The sequence below is a fragment of the Rissa tridactyla genome, chromosome 20 (genome assembly GCF_028500815.1).
Source record: "Rissa tridactyla isolate bRisTri1 chromosome 20, bRisTri1.patW.cur.20221130, whole genome shotgun sequence".
NCBI lineage: Eukaryota > Metazoa > Chordata > Aves > Charadriiformes > Laridae > Rissa > Rissa tridactyla.
The window spans coordinates 6129203-6146126 of record NC_071485.1 but is presented as its reverse complement, the minus strand read 5'-3'; the positions used below and the strand labels follow the sequence as shown (position 1 = coordinate 6146126).

The 16924-nt window shown below is 54.8% G+C and overlaps 1 protein-coding gene across 1 annotated transcript; it reads right to left on the bottom strand.

Annotated features, from left to right (window-relative positions):
• Positions 1-3254: 3254 nt before the first annotated feature.
• On the bottom strand, positions 3255-16660 carry SLC25A37 (solute carrier family 25 member 37). Its single transcript, XM_054224974.1, is given in 5 exon segments — positions 3255-4968; positions 6088-6144; positions 7883-8111; positions 16432-16623; positions 16625-16660. Coding segments are annotated over 5 exon segments (1020 nt in total). The 5' UTR covers positions 16646-16660; the 3' UTR covers positions 3255-4447.
• Between the last annotated feature and the right edge of the window lie 264 nt (positions 16661-16924).

Below are 16924 nucleotides of genomic sequence, written 5' to 3'. Positions count from 1 at the left end.
ACCCATCATTTTCTAACCCAAACGGATAGGATTCCAAACCCATCATTTTCTAACCCAAACTGATAGGAAACAAATTGTGCTCCCGCTCCTTGTCAGAATTACACGAGGCTGCTCCCAAAATAATCCTTCAGACACAGATTTTTTAAGGCTGGAGATTTACACCAAGGAGTTTCAGGCGACTCTCTTTAAATCAGAGCCGCCCTGTGGTTGCTAAGCTGAAATGTTATTTGAAGAGACGCTGGGTTTCGTGCTGGGTTCAGGACAAGGACCAAGCGGTTCTGCCAGGTTTATTAGAGGTAAAAAGGAGCCGCAAAAATCCCAGATCCTTTCCCGTTGGAAAACTTCAAGTTTAGAAATGAAGTATGGTAAACTTCGGAACAAACTTTGGCCCCAAAATAACCCAACGGCACCAAAAGAGGTGCGGGATTCCTTCTGCTCACGCACGTGTCCAAGCGTCGGCAAAGCCCGTGGTACAAACCAGGCTGGGATCCCATCCCGCAGCGATGCCGCTCTGCTCGCAGAGCCCCCCAAAACCCCCCCAGCAGCCGCCAAGGTGGCAAATAACAGGCCATTTGTCATTGGGACCAGACCAGAGCAGAGCTACCCGTGTCTGACACCGACCTGGAAACCAAAATCCCTGCATGGAGCCACAAACATTTTCCACCCGGCGCTGAAACAGTCGCTCCACGCTGGAAATTTCGTAACTGAAAATTATGAAATTGAATTTTTTAATTTTTTTTTTTACCCCCCTTTAGAGTCCCCTTTGCCCAAGCGCTGGGGTCTCATTTGCCCTGGGGACAGCCCAGTCCCAGGCTCTGGGGCAGCTCAGATCCACCTGATGCTGCTCAGCCCAGCTTTAAGGGAATTATTCCGCTCCCCCAGCACCAGAAACCATACCCAGGAACCCGTCCTTTCCTTTTTTACTGAAGGGGAAGGCAAGATCTAAAGCAGCTTAATACGTTCCGGGGTTTTCCCTTCAAATTAGGCAGCAAATATTATTGGAAACCTCAGCAAACGAAGCAGCTCCCCCAGGGCTTTCACCCCATGCACTTTCTTCCAGGAGGGGGGAAAAAAAGAAATTCCCATTTGGGAGTTTTCGCTGCTGAACAAGCCGCAGGCCGTGGGTTTGCTTTGCAAATCTCAGCAGCCCGTTCCTCGCCGAGAGGAGCGAGTTTCAAAACTCTTCAGCGGCTCCTAGAGGAGCGCAAGCCCGTGATAGAGATGTCAGCTCCTGCCAGGCTGCAAAACCCCTCCCCACAAGGATTTTATTCCTCCAGCGAGATGACGAAGGGCTTTCTCTGACTCAGCTGGGAGGTGCTGGGCCTGTCAAGTGTCCAGGCAACGCTAGAAGGCACCATTCCTCCAGAGATCGGAGCCAGACACCCTCCTGCTGCTCAGCGCCCAACTACACAGCTAAGGAAAGCCACAAGCGTGAGCCCAAGAGGCCAAAAATCAGAATATTTTATTTCCCTTGAGCTCCAGTGATACAACTGTAGCAGCATTTCACAAATGAACTCCTGCATTGTTAAACATACATTTCAGGAAATACATTAAATTCCGAGGCAGGCAACAATAAAAATTAAGAACTGCGGACAAAGTTACTCATCCTCCCCCTTAAATAATATGTGCATTCGTTGCAGACAAAGCAGCAGTACATGTTTCACATACCAGGTTAAAATAAAACTTCAGACTCGCAGCAGAACTTCCCAATGCAAACCCTGAAGAAGAGGAGACGAGGAGCGACAGCTTCGGCGAAGGGGCTCTCGCCTCGGGATCCAGCATTGCGCACAGCAGGAAACATTTTAAACACATCAGAGACCTCCACAATTATTAGACCAGCTGGGCACATCCCCAGCTGCGGAATGGGACACCTGGTTTTATCAGATACCCCGGGGTAACCCGTGAGGAGCTCCACAGACACACAAGTGCTCCTCACCCACTCTCAGCTCGAGGCAAAGTCCCCAAGAAAACTTGGTTGATAATTATTTACGTGCTCAAAACTCAGGACACACTCACGTTTTTCTGGCTAGCAACCGAAATGGGATGTTGCCTCCCCCTCCAAGTACAATGCTCAGCTGGCCGAAACCATGACCGCCCTTCCCGATCACTCCATGGCCACGGGCTCTGTCCCCTGGGCACGTCCACCCTTGGTGTCCCAGCTACTCACGGGTTACTCCAAATGGGAAGGTGAAGTTCTCCCAGAAGAGCCAAGGGAAAGTCAGAAATACTAAAGCTAAGCAGCCAGAGGAAGAGGATGATGCACTGGGGACCCCTTGCCGAGCATAGCTCCTAGCTACCGAAGTCGCACTGAAAGCTGTCGCCTTCCACGCTACGCTACAGTTTGCCTCTTTGAATATTAAAGCGACCCCAAATTTTCCTCTAAGTGTTTACGCCCATCTCCCATGGAAATATTTTGTGCAGTTCTGGTTCCTGTTAGTGACTCTCCAGTTTCTAAAGTCAATAGAAAACAGACATTCAAGGCTAACAGACAGCTCAAAGACCCCCCGCCCTGACGAACTCCACATACAGAGCGCGCTGAGGGCCTTCACCGAGATCAGCAGCCTCAAGCTTACAATTTTCACACTTTTAAGACACATGGGTGCATTTGACACAGTGATTCATTCAGTTTAAGTGACACAAAAAAAAAAAAAGGCATCAAGAAGCTCATTTCACCATTACCAGTGGTACAAGGTTCATTGACACAAGGCACATGCAACACCACCCAGAGAGGTGCTCCTTGATTTACCTTCTCCAAACAACAGGGCAAAAGGATTAGCTCTGCTTAGTGTCATCCTACACAACGGGTCTGGCCGAGGGGACACCTCCAGTGACACGTGCCAGCCCAAGAGCTGCTCCCCCTGTAGACCCCCCCAGTACCTACAGCAAGCTGGAGCCACGTCTCCAGAAGCTGCCCCATGCCCAACAATAAGGAGATGGCACCAGCTCCAGACAGGGCAAGCTCCAGGGAGGATGGAGATTTGCCAAATGGTGTCCTGTAACTTATATTTGCACACCCAGGCTCCTAAAATCCCTCACTGGCTCCTGACCACCCAAGTAACTGGCTGAAGGAGATGTTTTGGTTTGGAAGAGGCATTCCCAGGAGGAGCAGGGCACGGAACAAGGATGCCACCCTTCCCGAGCAGGCACAGCTTTGCTAGTCACCGCAAAGCACAGCATCCTGCAGCAGCAAAACCAAACCCACGGCACGAGGAACTTCTCTAGGTTGGGTTCCCCGCGCCCCTCCCCCCCCCCCCCCCCCCCCCCCCCCGCCAAAACCAGAGATGAGCAGCAGCTTATTGTCAAACACGGGCTGGGAGGTGGCTTTGGTTCTGCAGGTAAGACTTCTCCCAAGGTTTTCGCTGCTGGTTTGGATGCGACCCTTGCAACTCAGTAGCCGAACTGTAAAGAGAAGCTCCAGGTCCCCCCCGCCGGGGGAGCAGAGCAGCTCCGTGCACCCCGCTTCCATCCCACCAGCTCTCGAGTGCTGCACGGTGGCTCCTGTAAGCGGGACGAGGGCCTCAGTGAGACAGAAGTATGAATAAATTAAGGGAGGATGAAGACTGTTCAGCCATCACACAGCATAAAAATGTACCTTTTTTTAACACAAAAAAAAGTGTTTGCAAAAAAAAATACTATTCTTTAAAATCTACTTTTTTTTTTTTAAAGAATCTCCTTGTAAAAAATTGAATTGATAGTTTCCCCCCCCCGCCTCTCCCCCACAAAGTGACCAGGTATTTTAGGGTGCCCCTGCTGTTGCCCAAAGTGTCCTCATTCCTTCTCCCCCCCTCCATCCCAGCAAGTCTCAAGGGGCTACCAAGTACCTCGACACCCACAGGAGGATCCAGGCCACCATTTGGGGGCTAAATGCTGTATAATTAAAGCCAATCTGGCTATAAAAATAAATGCTTTTCTGTCTTCCTTGCACAGGATGGAAGAATTTAGCCCTTTTTAAACAGCTCAGCATCTAGCTGCAATAGTATTTAAAAAATAACCCAAATGTCTACATAGAAAAATAAAGGATAAACATTATCCATCTATTTATATAAAATAGTAAGTTCTGCGACAGGATATTTTGCTTCTTCGCTGTAAAAAAACCCAGCCTAGGCTATATAACCTAAGCCTTCCGGTCAGGAGTAAACTACATCTTCAAACTGATTGAGACACAAATATCAGTTAGCATTTTCATTTCTCCAAAAATAAAGTTATTAAATATATATATTATTAGAAGTCTTTATAAACTATTTCACTGTTTAAGCATGGAGGGGGAACACGGGACTGAGGACCACTTTAATCCCTCCCTTCCCTGGGGAGGGAGAAGCGGACATCAGCCATGGATCCAGCAGGGACCTGGCACGGTCCTCAGAGACCCGGAGCTGGCTGGCTTGCAGGCACACACGGAGACACACGGAGGGGACGCGGAGACTCGCATTCCCCCTCGGTAAGCCCTTCACAAGGATGTTCTTTTCTCCAGCTTGCGCTTTGTGAGAAAGTACTTGAAGAATTCATACACCGACCAGGCGATGGCTGTTGAAGGCATCTGGTAAATGACGCGTGCCTGCACCCCTCTGAAATACCCCGAGATGCCCCCCAGCTGGTAGACAGTCTTGAAGGCGTTCACCATGCCCGAGAGATGCCCGCTGATGTTCACGGAGCTCAAGGCCGTGTTCTCCTGGGTGTTGAGCAAGGTCTTGCAGACGTCCAGAGGAGTGGTGGCGGCGGCGGCCACAGCCCCCGCGATGGCACCCGAGACGATGTGGGACCGAGGGTTGTACTCCCGGTGCGGGTTGATCTGCTCCTGCATGAATTCGTAAGTGATGAAGTGAATGGCCTGGAAGGGGACGTTCATGGTGAGCTGGGTGGTGTAGCTGCGGTAGAAGGCACCGAACCCCTCTGTCTTCTGCACTGTCCTTATGCAGGCCAGGACGGACTTGTAGGGGGAGTTGAACATCTGCATCCGTTGCTTCACCACTGGTCCAGGTGAGAGCCACGTGGCAGGCAGCACCAGGCAGGACGGAGGCAGGGAGATAAAGGCTAATTAGCCAAGGCACATGTTGCTTGGTCATGACAACACCCACGCTTCAAGTCCCAACCATCCAGACCCAACCTCCTCCTCCAAGTCCAAGCCGCCAGGACACAAACCAGGTATTTCTGTAGCGATGAGCTCCATAGCTACAGGCGTTCACCAGCTTTGCTTCCCCCAGCCTGCCCAGTGCTCCCCCGAAAACTCAATGCACAAGTGAGGGAAGCAGGTCAGAGCTCAGCCCTGGTGTCCAACAGCTCTCCGTTTTCACCGGTTAATGTATTCCTCTCCTCAAGCTTAATTAAGGAACCTTTACTTCTAGCTAGAAAGGCATTAAGACAGACTGATAAGGACCCTCGGATGCGTCTGCGAGGATGCAGAGCTGTCGTGCAGAAACACTGACATACAAAGAGGACAACGGCAAAAAGTTGAATAAATAACTGCACCTCATCTACAGTCCCAAACCCAGAAATGGAACAACTCCCACTGACTCAAGCAAAAGGCCAATTAATTTAATCGGGATATGATTAAAAGGATTTGAAACACTAAAGAGACATTTTTGTGTTGGGTTTTTTTTTTTTCCTTCGGAAAAACCTGACTTGAGGCCAACTCAGAAGTACAATACATTAACGCGGAACCGCTGGCAGCCCAGCTAATTGTCTTCATTTTAGCTGCATTTTACTCTTAGTCCTCTTAATGCCAGACTCTGCCTACTCGGGCAAACTACTGAACGGTCCCACGGCTGCTGCACTTTAACGTGACTGAGCTCAGTTTTGTTTGGGTCGTCCAAAGCTTCAGGAAAAACCCCACCATTTCAGGAAAGATGCACTAGCGGAGCAGTAACAGCATCGTGTTAGGAAAGGTGACCCCAGTTCTCCTGGGAAGTCACAATACACCACACCGACGCTGTGCGAGCCCTCGGCAAGCAAGGGAAAACAGCCAGGCAGAATTTACCCCTTTACAGTGGCCTGTCTGAGCTCATTAAAAGCTGGGCAGAGTTGCTAAAGCAAAGGGCTCAAGCCGCCGAGATGGCGCGGGGTGTCCTCAGTGCCTTCCCGGGGCATTACCTTCAGCAGGGTTCATCACCGCGTCGTGGAGTAGCGTGGCCACGCTCCCAGCTACACCTGCAAGACACAAGAGCATCCTTCAATTAAAAAAAAAAAAAAAAAGGAAATATTCAGTGGCCGGGGACTTGCTCTGGCACTGCCACCCATGGAAGCAGCAGCCGATGGCTCAGGAAGCCCACACAGCACCGAGTGCCGGGTACCGCCGGTGGGAAGCTGCAGCCCGAGGAAGCACCCAGCAACACGGCTCATCCCGGCGGAGAAAAACCCAGCCCGAGCAGCTTGCATTTTTTCAGGTTTTTAACCAGGATCCGCTCACAGCCTTCGCCATTCCCCACAACTCACAAGGTTTTGTCTATGCAAGACGCCGCCGGCTTCACTCGACCCGCGCTGGTCAGAGATGAGCAATGTTTAGAACTGGCTCAGTGCATCCATAATTAGGCATTTTCACCCATTTACTCAGCCTAGTTTTAAACACTAATTGCACAGATTCTGCAAACATCCAGCCAGCCATTAATGATTCTGCAGTTGGCTCTAGGATGGGCCTCTTGCGCCACACCTTCCCCTTTGATGTAGGTTTCCGTCTCAAATTCTCTCTTGCCCAAATGACTTTCGGTCATTTCTCATTAACACAGCACTCCAGTTTGCCCGCCGCTACTGCAAGCCTGTAGCTACTTGAAAGGCAAACACGGGAAGCGTATTACTAGCAAAAAGCAGCAAGCCAGGAAGATATTATATACCCTTAACTGAGTTGGGTTGAGACAAGTCAAGTGACCGCCATGGCAGGTTCCTACCATCACATCAAGGACCAGGCAGAAGTGTCTTCTGCACAAAGCCTTGGCTGCTCAATTAGAGGGTTTCATAGAATGGTTTGGGTTGGAAGGGACCTTAAAGATCACCTCGTTCCACCCCCTGCCCCGGGGCAGGGACACCTCCCACCAGACCAGGTTGCTCAAAGCCTCATCCAGCCTGGCCTTGAACATCTCCAGGGATGGGGCAGCCACAACCTCCCTGGGCAACCTGTTCCACCACCTCACCACCCTCACAGTAAAGGGTGCTGCTCTTCCAGCGGTATTGCTGGACCTAAAAGCCTTTCTGGCAGAAGCAACGCCTTTAGCAAGGCATGCGAGCAGGTAGAGGAAGCAGCACGCTTCACCATGCTGGAGCTCCAGGAGAGACATGGGGAACAACCTGTACTGCAAACCTTAAGAGGTTTAGAAGATGCCTTCAACAAAGCCAGAAACAGCCCGCAACTGCAGCAGAACACCTCTTGTCCAATGTATTGGTTACTTCTGCTAGAATAAATTGAGATTAAAGAGTAGTGCAGAAACCTAGAGTGACTAGGGCTTTGGAGGGCGCCCAAGGGTGCCATCGTGGGGGTCAAGCCAGGAAGGGCTTCTCTTTCTCTGCCGTGACAGCCAGCTCTACCCTCTGGAAGAGAGACCCACCAAGCAGCCAGCAGTCCTACGACAGGACCGTGTTTCAGAGGAGCATGGTGACCAGCGTGAAGCCCTCATGGAGGGCGGGTGCCACACTTGCCTACCTGACGTCCCCCTGCCTCCCCAGCTCTCCTAAAGCGGGTGCCGAGACCTGCCAGCCCGGGGTTGTGTTTGCACCCTGCGTCCTCCCGTACCGGTATTTACAGTATCTACAGCAGACCTTCCAGGAGCAGAGCACAGCGAAGGACGCCAGGCTAAGCAAGCAAGAGACAGGCTGTTAATTGCAAGCGGGATTATTTCCCCCCCCCCCCCCCCCCCCCCCCCCCGCAAAAAAAAACCCACAAACAAACCAAAAATACCATTGGCCAAGTGGCTGTTTCCTCCATGCTGGAGAGTATCACTTAGAGACTTTTTCATTTTTTCATAGCAGGCAAAGTACATTGCGTGGGCAGGGCCAGCCCCCAGCATGGTGACATTAATCCCCCGTAAAGGCCTCCAGAAACCCTCCGTAAGGACAATCTTCTTCAGAGCTTCGTACACGCTCCTGTACTGGGCTTTGGGGTCCGGCTGCAAGCTCTGCATCCTTGTCTGCAACAAAGCACACGAAGGGAGAGGTCTCAGTTACTCCGTCTTTAACTGCAACAGGCACAAGCCGTAGACTTAAAGAGCTACGAGGCTTCCAAGATCGTTAGAGGGGGTCAATAATTTATTCCTCAGTTGCAGCCCCGCCGGGGCCACGGTGCTATTTCTCGAGATTAAGCAGCGAGATTAACTCCGCGCTGCCATTGCGACACCCAAACGTGAGGAGGCTGCTCAGGCAAGCGCTCGGCAGAGGGAAGCATAACCTCTGCTCTTGTTTGTGCATGGAAAGTACAGGGAATTAAGCGAAGGCAGTCGTTCAAACGACTCCGTGAAGAAATACAGTTAGGTCTTTAATTGCCTCTCGCTTACACCACCGCCGGCTCCCTGCCCCGGCTTGTTTCTCCGGCAGTTGCTCAGCGGCTTGTGACACTTGGTGCGCAGTGAGTCCACCCGATTGGCAAACAGCTTTCCTAGAAGGGCAAGCTGAGAAAACGGGGGACCCGCAGTAGCCCCCCACCACGGAGGGCAAGAGAAGGAAAGGCCACCCGAGGGAGACCCAGCGGGTGACTGTCCCCGGCAGCCTGGGGAGCACAGAGCCGCCCTTCACCCCCTCATCTTCCCCCCCCAGCTCCTGGTGCCCCACAGCCACCAGCATCCCCAGCGTGGTGGTTTCATCTGCATCTTTGTTCAATAAACCTCGACAGGCTTTTCTTCCATAGGTTTTTTTTTTTTCCTTTTGAAGGCATCTCAGCTTCTGGCAGCCAAAGCACCCTATTAAACTCGCTGCCATCGCTTAATTACGCACTCCAGGAAAAATTACTACTTTTAGCTTGTTTCAGACTGATGCCCTCACACAGCAACACGCAAAGCCCTTGCAATGACGATGCTAACCTGCGACGGGTGTTCGCAGGGCACAGACGCCAGCCACCTCCCCCCCAGCAGCAGGGGAGACACTGGCAGGGCTTAAACCTCTCCAATCCTCCCCGAAAGACCGAGCAAATCCAGAGGATGAAGATGCGAAGGGCTCTGCTGCTCCTGCCGAGCAGCCCACGGGTCCTGCCGGTCCGCGCGCCGGCTGGTACAGCCCGTCGTACCAAAACCGGTCCGGAGGGATACAGCCTTTGGTGCAGCCTCGAAACGCAAACGCAGCAGGCTCCTGGGAAAGGGCACAGCCACGGGAGACGAGCGTTCAGCAACCCGCAACATCACATTAACGGCCTTTCGAGAAGCTCGACAACTGCAACTCAGAGGTCCTTTGGGTCTGACAGGGAGGACACTTTCTGCCCCCTCAGCTGGGACACCCCATCTTCGGAATAAAGTCGTCGTCCCTCCCCGAGCGATTTGACAGCCCGCAGACACCGGTGAGCAACGTGAAGGGCTCCATCCTCAGCAAAGATCCATCAGCCCTTGACAAAGCCAGGGTTGCCCACACCACCTCCACGCTTCCTTGCGGGAACACGGCCCTTCACGCTTATCAGTTCACTTCAGTAATTAGCCCGGGGTCAGCGGGGGGAATACCACAGCTAAGGTGTCAGGCAAGATTAAGCCAATAAAACTGTTTCAGGTTTGGACCTTCGACTCCCCAAACCACTCCAGTTCCTGGAAACTGAAGGGCACTTTCAAAGACACTTTCTGAGACCAAGCAAGAGGATCAGGGCTGAATTGAGGACTTTAACCCAGTATAATAAAACCAAGCTATAAAAGCAGGAAAGCGATGCACGACGCTAAACCAAACAAATTATTGCGTTTGTAGTAAATATTCTAAAAAAAAAAAATAAAAATAATTGCATGGGAATTCCAGTTGGGAAGTGACTTAGTTCAGTGGCTAGCTGCGTTTCAGACACGAGCATCGGCCGGTGATCGCGGCAAGGCATCACCCTACAACAGGGGATTTGGCGGCCTCGAGCAAAGCTTCCTGTTTCAGAGCACTAAATGCGCCATAACCTATGAGCAGCGCTGGGAATAAACCCAGAGGCTCAGAAAAATCCTCCTTTAAAGGTGGCGACGACACTGAATTATCTCAGAATTTTAAAAGCCTGTTTTCAATCCGGCGCTCAGCCCTCGCCGAGGGTCTCCCAGCCCCTCCAGGGGCTTCCCATCCCAGGGATGCTCGTCGGGAGGGGCTGGAGCTCCCGATGCCCGGGACAAACTCCCGGCAGCCGCTCCACCGTCAGCGTGACTCAGCACGACCCACCGCTGCCGAGCTGGGCGCATCCAGCTGGGGTTTGGGGTTTTTATTGCTCTTTTTTTTTTTTTTTTATCCCGCTCTGCCAGTTTTAACTTGAAGGCATTGCTTCAGACTCCAGCACCGACCCCAGATCTCGACCTCACCCCGTTCTACTGCTGGGATGCCTTGGAAGCAGCCGGTATAATTTAAGCACGCAGCGGTGCCATCTCATCAGAAAGGTAATTAGGGATAAGTGCTCCCGTCCAGCAATAAACTCCCAGCCTGGCACGTGCAGGACCAAAGCGCGTGACGCTATGTTGTTGGGAATGCTGAGTATCCCCCCCTCCCTCTACTGACAATCAGCTGCTTTCACATGAAAACAGGTTAAACAGCAATTTTCATTTTTCTATTTATCATCTCGAGGGGTTCAAAAGCTCACGCCGTACCCCGGAGAGGGCGGTAAGTGGGTGTTGCACCCACCTAACCCACGCACGCTGCCCTCTGCGGCAGCGCCAGCCCAGCCAGGCCCACAGCCCGGCACCTTTCATTACAGCTGCGGACACAAACAGGACAAACAGCCCAAGGAATAACCAACCATCCCCAGGATCTCCCGTGGGGCCGCCGCAACGCAAGAGGCAAGGGAGCTGAGAACAGGTTGGGCTCTGTTTCACCCAGGATAACTTTATCATGGTGTGAACAAGGATGATTTGCTACGAGCTATGCAGTCCTCACCCCCCCCACGCCCCGGCTCCTGCCACCTATCTGAAGCCAGCAAGCTCCTCCAGGAGCCTCACCCCCCTGTTATCCAGCCAAGAAATACTTCTCCACCTACTTAAATTAATCCTCATTGCATAAGGCAAGAGCGCACTGACAACCGCAAGCGTCCCAGTCGTCCCGGTTTCAGCTGGGGCACAAGCAGCAACACCAGAAGTCACAGCTCCAGGTCCATCAGCTGTTTGCGGACCAGCATGGCCTCTGCAGATGCTGGTCCCAACCTTCCCCTTGCTCCTTCCTCCTGCTGCCAGGAGCATGCGGGACTACATCCAGAGTCCTTTTCTACCTAGAATTGCGTTCCTAACAAGAGTCAGGTCTTGAGTTTTGCATATTCTCGCCAAGGGTCACTGATTTGATGTGCCACTGTACAATATAATTTGCTTTTGTGGCTTTTTTTTTTTTCCCCCTGAACATGACATGGTTTCTCAAAGTTCAGCCTGTACGTCCGTGTGACAGACAGCCACCCTGGTCTCCCTGCAGCTAACAAAAGACACGGAGAACACAATATGCTTTTACCAGGAAATTAGCAGCATTTCTGCAGCGACTGGGTCAGATCCTGTTGGCAGGAAAAGGCTTTGCTATTGCACGACCCATGGCATGCTCAAGCTCTGAACTCCCTATTTTTTAATTTTTTATTTATTTTTTACTGGGCTGTTTTGCAGCTGGAGCAGCTCCCCAGCCAAGCGACACACTCGGTGTTGTACCCACCCGTGCGTGAAAAGGCCCACGGTGGGGAGCAGAGGGTCGGTCAAACTGGTCAGCCGTGACTTTCCAGCACCCCGACACCATCAGCTGGAACAGGAGTAACTGCTCCCCTGGGCCTGCGTGGAGATGGGTGGGTGCAGAACGTCCCACTGCCAAACCCAAGCCATGGCAAGCGTCCCTAACCCCAAAGCCTAAATAAACCACAGCGCACCAGCTCACAGGAGCTCGGCTGCCCTGCCACCCCCGGACTTGTGTGCTTTCAAGACCTTAGTTACAAGCAGGGAAGCTCCAAGGCCTCCTTGCACAGCGCAGGTCACCCATGGTTGACTGTCCCAGCTGGAGCCAAGGAAACACTCGCTCCATCCCTCCCAGCTAGCCCCACCGGACTCGTCCTCCTTTCCCTTCCACCCCCTTCTCTCACATTGCAGATGTGGGCGAGATGTTTCTCCTACCCTTCACCCCAAGAGTTCCCATTACAGTACGGGACCTCCCGTACCCGTTAGGAACCATGCGCAGCCCCAAAGTCAACTTAGAGATGTCTTGTTGCACCAGCTTGGTTAGGAGTGGTGTGGGTTTTCATGGAGAAGGACGGCAACACGGTTAGGGCTGGAGCAAGGACTTTCTGTCATTAGCATAGCTGCCCTCCACTGCAAGGAAGGGGGGTTCAAGCCCAGCACATCTCCAGTTTCTCATGGGGCTGTCTCACATCAGCAATTAGTCCCCAGGTGAGGACAAGAGCTGCTCTTCACATCCTCAAGGCAGCTACTCATGAAACCAGCTCCCACAGCCCCACAGAAAGGCCACCAAATGGCTTAAGGAGGAGGCTCCAGGGGGAGGGGGCGGGATCCTCCAGAAAGTCCCTCCTGCTGCCATCACTAGAAGTCCTTGACATGCAGATCTCTAAGCTGAATTTACAGAGTGGTCAGGCTTGCCAGGACAGCTGTATTTTCAGCAGCTACAAACCAAAACACACCTGAGCACTATGAGAAACACCATCAGCACACGTCTAAAAACCCACAGCTCCAGCCAGCATCTACCACAACAGCAGCAAAAGACAGAAGGCAGCGTGTGGTGAAGGCTGAAGCTGCAAGGGGGGGGGGGGGGGGGGGGGACGTTGCCATTAAAAGGAAAAGACACCAAGCAAGTCTCAATAATCACAAGCCTCCAGCCGCAGCTCGAGTTGGTAAAACACAACCTGTAATGCCCACTGCCCCACAACCAACAGCAACGCTGCTGCAAAACGCATACGCAACCAGCAACGCTCTCGGTTCGAGCCGGGGAATGGCAGCCCGGTGCCGCAGGAGGCTGCACGTGGGTACGGGCATCACGGATTTGCATCCTCCCTCATCCCACCCCAGCAGGAGCCGCATCGCCAGCACCTCTGGGCGCTCTCTGTGTGTCACGCAGGCGTATCTCTGCATTTCAGAGGTCCACAGGGCACCCTTTTCAGTGCTTGCCGTGCCTCACCTCAAGAGGACACCACCACCGCAGCCTGCCCTACCCCGACCCCGGCAAACTCAGGAACCGGGCAAGTCTCTGAAGCAAGTGATTCCCCAAATTAAAGCATTTTCAGTTTCTCTTTGAGAGGAAATGACTTGCTGGAACCAAAACATTTCCTCTAGAGCACCATCGAGCCAGGTGCCCGAAACGCCTCTTTCTGCAGCATCCACAACCCCCTGCCTCCTCCCCGGGCTCAGCCGTGACTGAACCCAGTAAATATTATCCAGAAAGTCAGATTAAGGAAGGAGCTTTGCTGCTTTTCTGTAGGAGGAGAGCGGCACGTTTCCCATGGCAAAGTGAAAGACAGAAAGCTTAATTATTGTTTGGTTACTCCCACTACAAGAAAAAGCCCTTTTTGGGGTCAGTTCTCAACTTTTTCAGTAGCTGACAGAGAGAACAGGCACAAGCCAGCCCAAAGCCCACAGCTCGGGATTTCGCTCTGCCCCTCACTTGTGGGGGGACCTTGGCCGTGCTCCACTGGAGCTTCCCCGCAGCCAGACGACAGCCCGAGTATTTTATCTGCTTCCGAGCACTTCAAGGCAGTTTGCTGAGCGGGATCATTCCCAGCGTTAAGGCATTGCCCCGGCACTCTCCTGACCCTGAAGCAATTGGGGAATTTCACTGCCTGGTGAAATCAGCGCTTTCACCTTCCCACAAAGCACCTCCCGCTCCGGGAAACCCGGGCACAACTTTCATTTTCTCCCTCTCCCTTTTCCCCCCCTGCAGAGGAAATGCCCTCTTAAATCAACGCCATAAAGTCCGGAGTGACGACACGCTGCCCCGACCGTGACTTGGCAGAAAACGCCAGGCTTGTTTGCGAAAGGAGCCGGTGCGGAGGCACCCGGGGTGGGCACGGACCCTACGCCTTGGGGGGACCCGCTACACCGAGCGGCCCAAACCTACGAGCCGGGTCCAGCAGGCACAAACCCAGAGGGAAAACACAGAAAGAAAAAAAAAAAGCAGAGAATACATCCTTTGAGCGCTTATCACAGCCCACTGGCAAGACCTCCAGTGCCTCAAAGCGAAGGCATTTCCTCTCCTCTACTCTTTCAGGCAGCCCCTGCATTGAAAAGAGGAGAAATTAGAGCATCTGCTCGCAGCCTTTCCCCACCGGACCACGGAGGATCCGTCAGCACCCGCAATACAGTATCGAGTGCGTTTGGGTCTTCCCCACCTTATTTTCTCTTTTCTAAGCCGCCAGAGCAGCATGCTGGCGGGGCAGAGGGAGGAAATACCCTTCGTGATTCCTACCCTACGCTTCCTACTGGCCGTGACACCACGAAGTCATCCCTCGCGTGGACTCGACAGCACAGACAACGCGCTCGTTAGTCCCCAGCAGCTCATCTGCATCCAAACCCAACCACCACCGCCATAACTGCGGCCGTGCAATCCCCTTTATAAGCCCCAACCCCAGTAAAGCCACCGCTGCCGCCACCTGGGGTGACACATAAGGTCAGGTTCACGCCGCTGGCAGCCGACCTGGTGGCTGGGACAGACCACCCCGTTTTCCCCTCCTGGGCTGGGATTCCAGTGGGGATCCAGCACAGAGGGCACCGGTGGCATCTCCTGCCCCAGGGAGGGGGACAAGGCCTTTGCCAGCAGCAGGGTCCGGCGCACACCTCTGCACCGGGGGTTGTGCAAAGCTCGTGGGGACCCAGGATGGCACCTGAGGGGCTGCGGGGACGGGTCCAGGGTGGGTGCACAGCTCCGGCTTCCGTGGGAGACGTCAGGAGTGACGCCTTGGGGAGCGTCCACACTGCAGCACCCTGCGCCCCGCTCACCCCCAGCGCCTCTTGCACACACACACACCCCCCCGGAGCCCGGTACAGCTCTGCTCCCCCCCCAGCACCCTCCCTGCTCCCCAGGGCCCTGTGCACCCCGACACCTCTTGCACGCTTTCCCCACTTACACCCCGACACCCCTACACCCCTTGCACCCTGACACCCCTTGCACGTTTTCCCCACTTACACCCTGACACCCCTTTCACCCCGACACCTCTTGCACGCTTTCCCCGCTTACACCCTGACACCCCTTGCACCCCGACACCCCTTGCACGCTTTCCCCGCTTACACCCCGACACCCCTTGCACGCTTTCCCCGCTTACACCCCGACACCCCTTGCACATTTTCCCCACTTACACCCTGACACCCCTTTCACCCCGACACCTCTTGCACGCTTTCCCCACTTACACCCCGACACCCCTTGCACGCTTTCCCCGCTTACACCCCGACACCCCTACACCCCTTGCACCCCGACACCCCTTGCACATTTTCCCCACTTACACCCCAACACCCCTACACCCCTTGCACGCTTTCCCCGCTTACATCCCCACACCCCTTGCACGCTTTCCCCGCTTACACCCCGACACCCCTTTCACCCCAACACCTCTTGCATGCTTTCCCCACTTACACCCCAACACCCCTACACCCCTTGCACCCCGACACCCCTTGCACGCTTTCCCCGCTTACACCCCCACACCCCTTGCACGCTTTCCCCACTTACACCCCGACACCCCTTTCACCCCGACACCCCTTGCACGCTTTCCCCACTTACACCCCGACACCCCTTGCACGCTTTCCCCACTTACACCCCGACACCCCTACACCCCTTGCACCCTGACACCCCTTGCACGTTTTCCCCACTTACACCCCGACACCCCTTTCACCCCGACACCTCTTGCACGCTTTCCCCACTTACACCCTGACACCCCTTGCACGCTTTCCCCACTTACACCCCAACACCCCTTGCACCCCGACACCCCTTGCACGCTTTCCCCACTTACACCCCGACACCCCTTGCACGCTTTCCCTGCTTACACCCCGACACCCCTTGCACACTTGCCCCCCTCCTTGCACCACTGCACACCCCCAGCGTGCTCTCCCACTTGCACCCGCACCCCGTACACATCCAGTACGCCGTTGCATGCAGCCCCGTGCACACACTCCCGTACAGCCCCGGTACCCCGTTGCACACACACCCGTGGACCCCCGGTGCCCCGTACCGCCCCGGTACGCCGTTGCACGTCCCCCCGGTGCCCCGTCCAGCCCCGGTGCCCTGTTGCACACCCCCCCAGTACCCCGTACAACCCCGGTACGCGCCTCCCCCGACTCCGGCAGCCACCGGAACGGATCCCGGCCGTCCCGGGGGGGAAAGGGACCACTCCCACCCTCCACCACGCACCTTGACCGAGTCCACCGGGTACATGACGGTGTGCTCCATGATGCCCGCCACCGCCCCGGCCATCATGTGGGTGCCGAGCGAGGCGCCGCTGGGCAGGCTCTCGTACTCCTCGCCCTCCATAGGCGGCGCGGGGGCGGCGGCGGGAGGGTGGTGGGGGGGGCCGGGCCCGGGGGGCGCCGCCGCGCTGCCCCCCCACTCCGCAGCTCAGCTCCATCCGCCCGGCGGCGGCGGGACACACCGGGAAAGGTGGAGGGGCACGGGCGCGGGGGGGGGTGACACGGGGGGTGCGCACGGGGCTCGCGCGCCGCCCCGGCCCCGCTTTAAAGCCGCGCCCGCGCCCCGCCCCGCCCCGCCCCGCGCCCGCCAATAGCGCGCGGCCGCCGCCGCCCGCCGGCCCGCCCCCTCGGCGTGACGTCACAAACTACCGGGCCAACGGGAAAGGCGGGGATTGGCAGGGAGGCGGGCGAATGGCGAGGAGAGGCGCAGGGGGCGG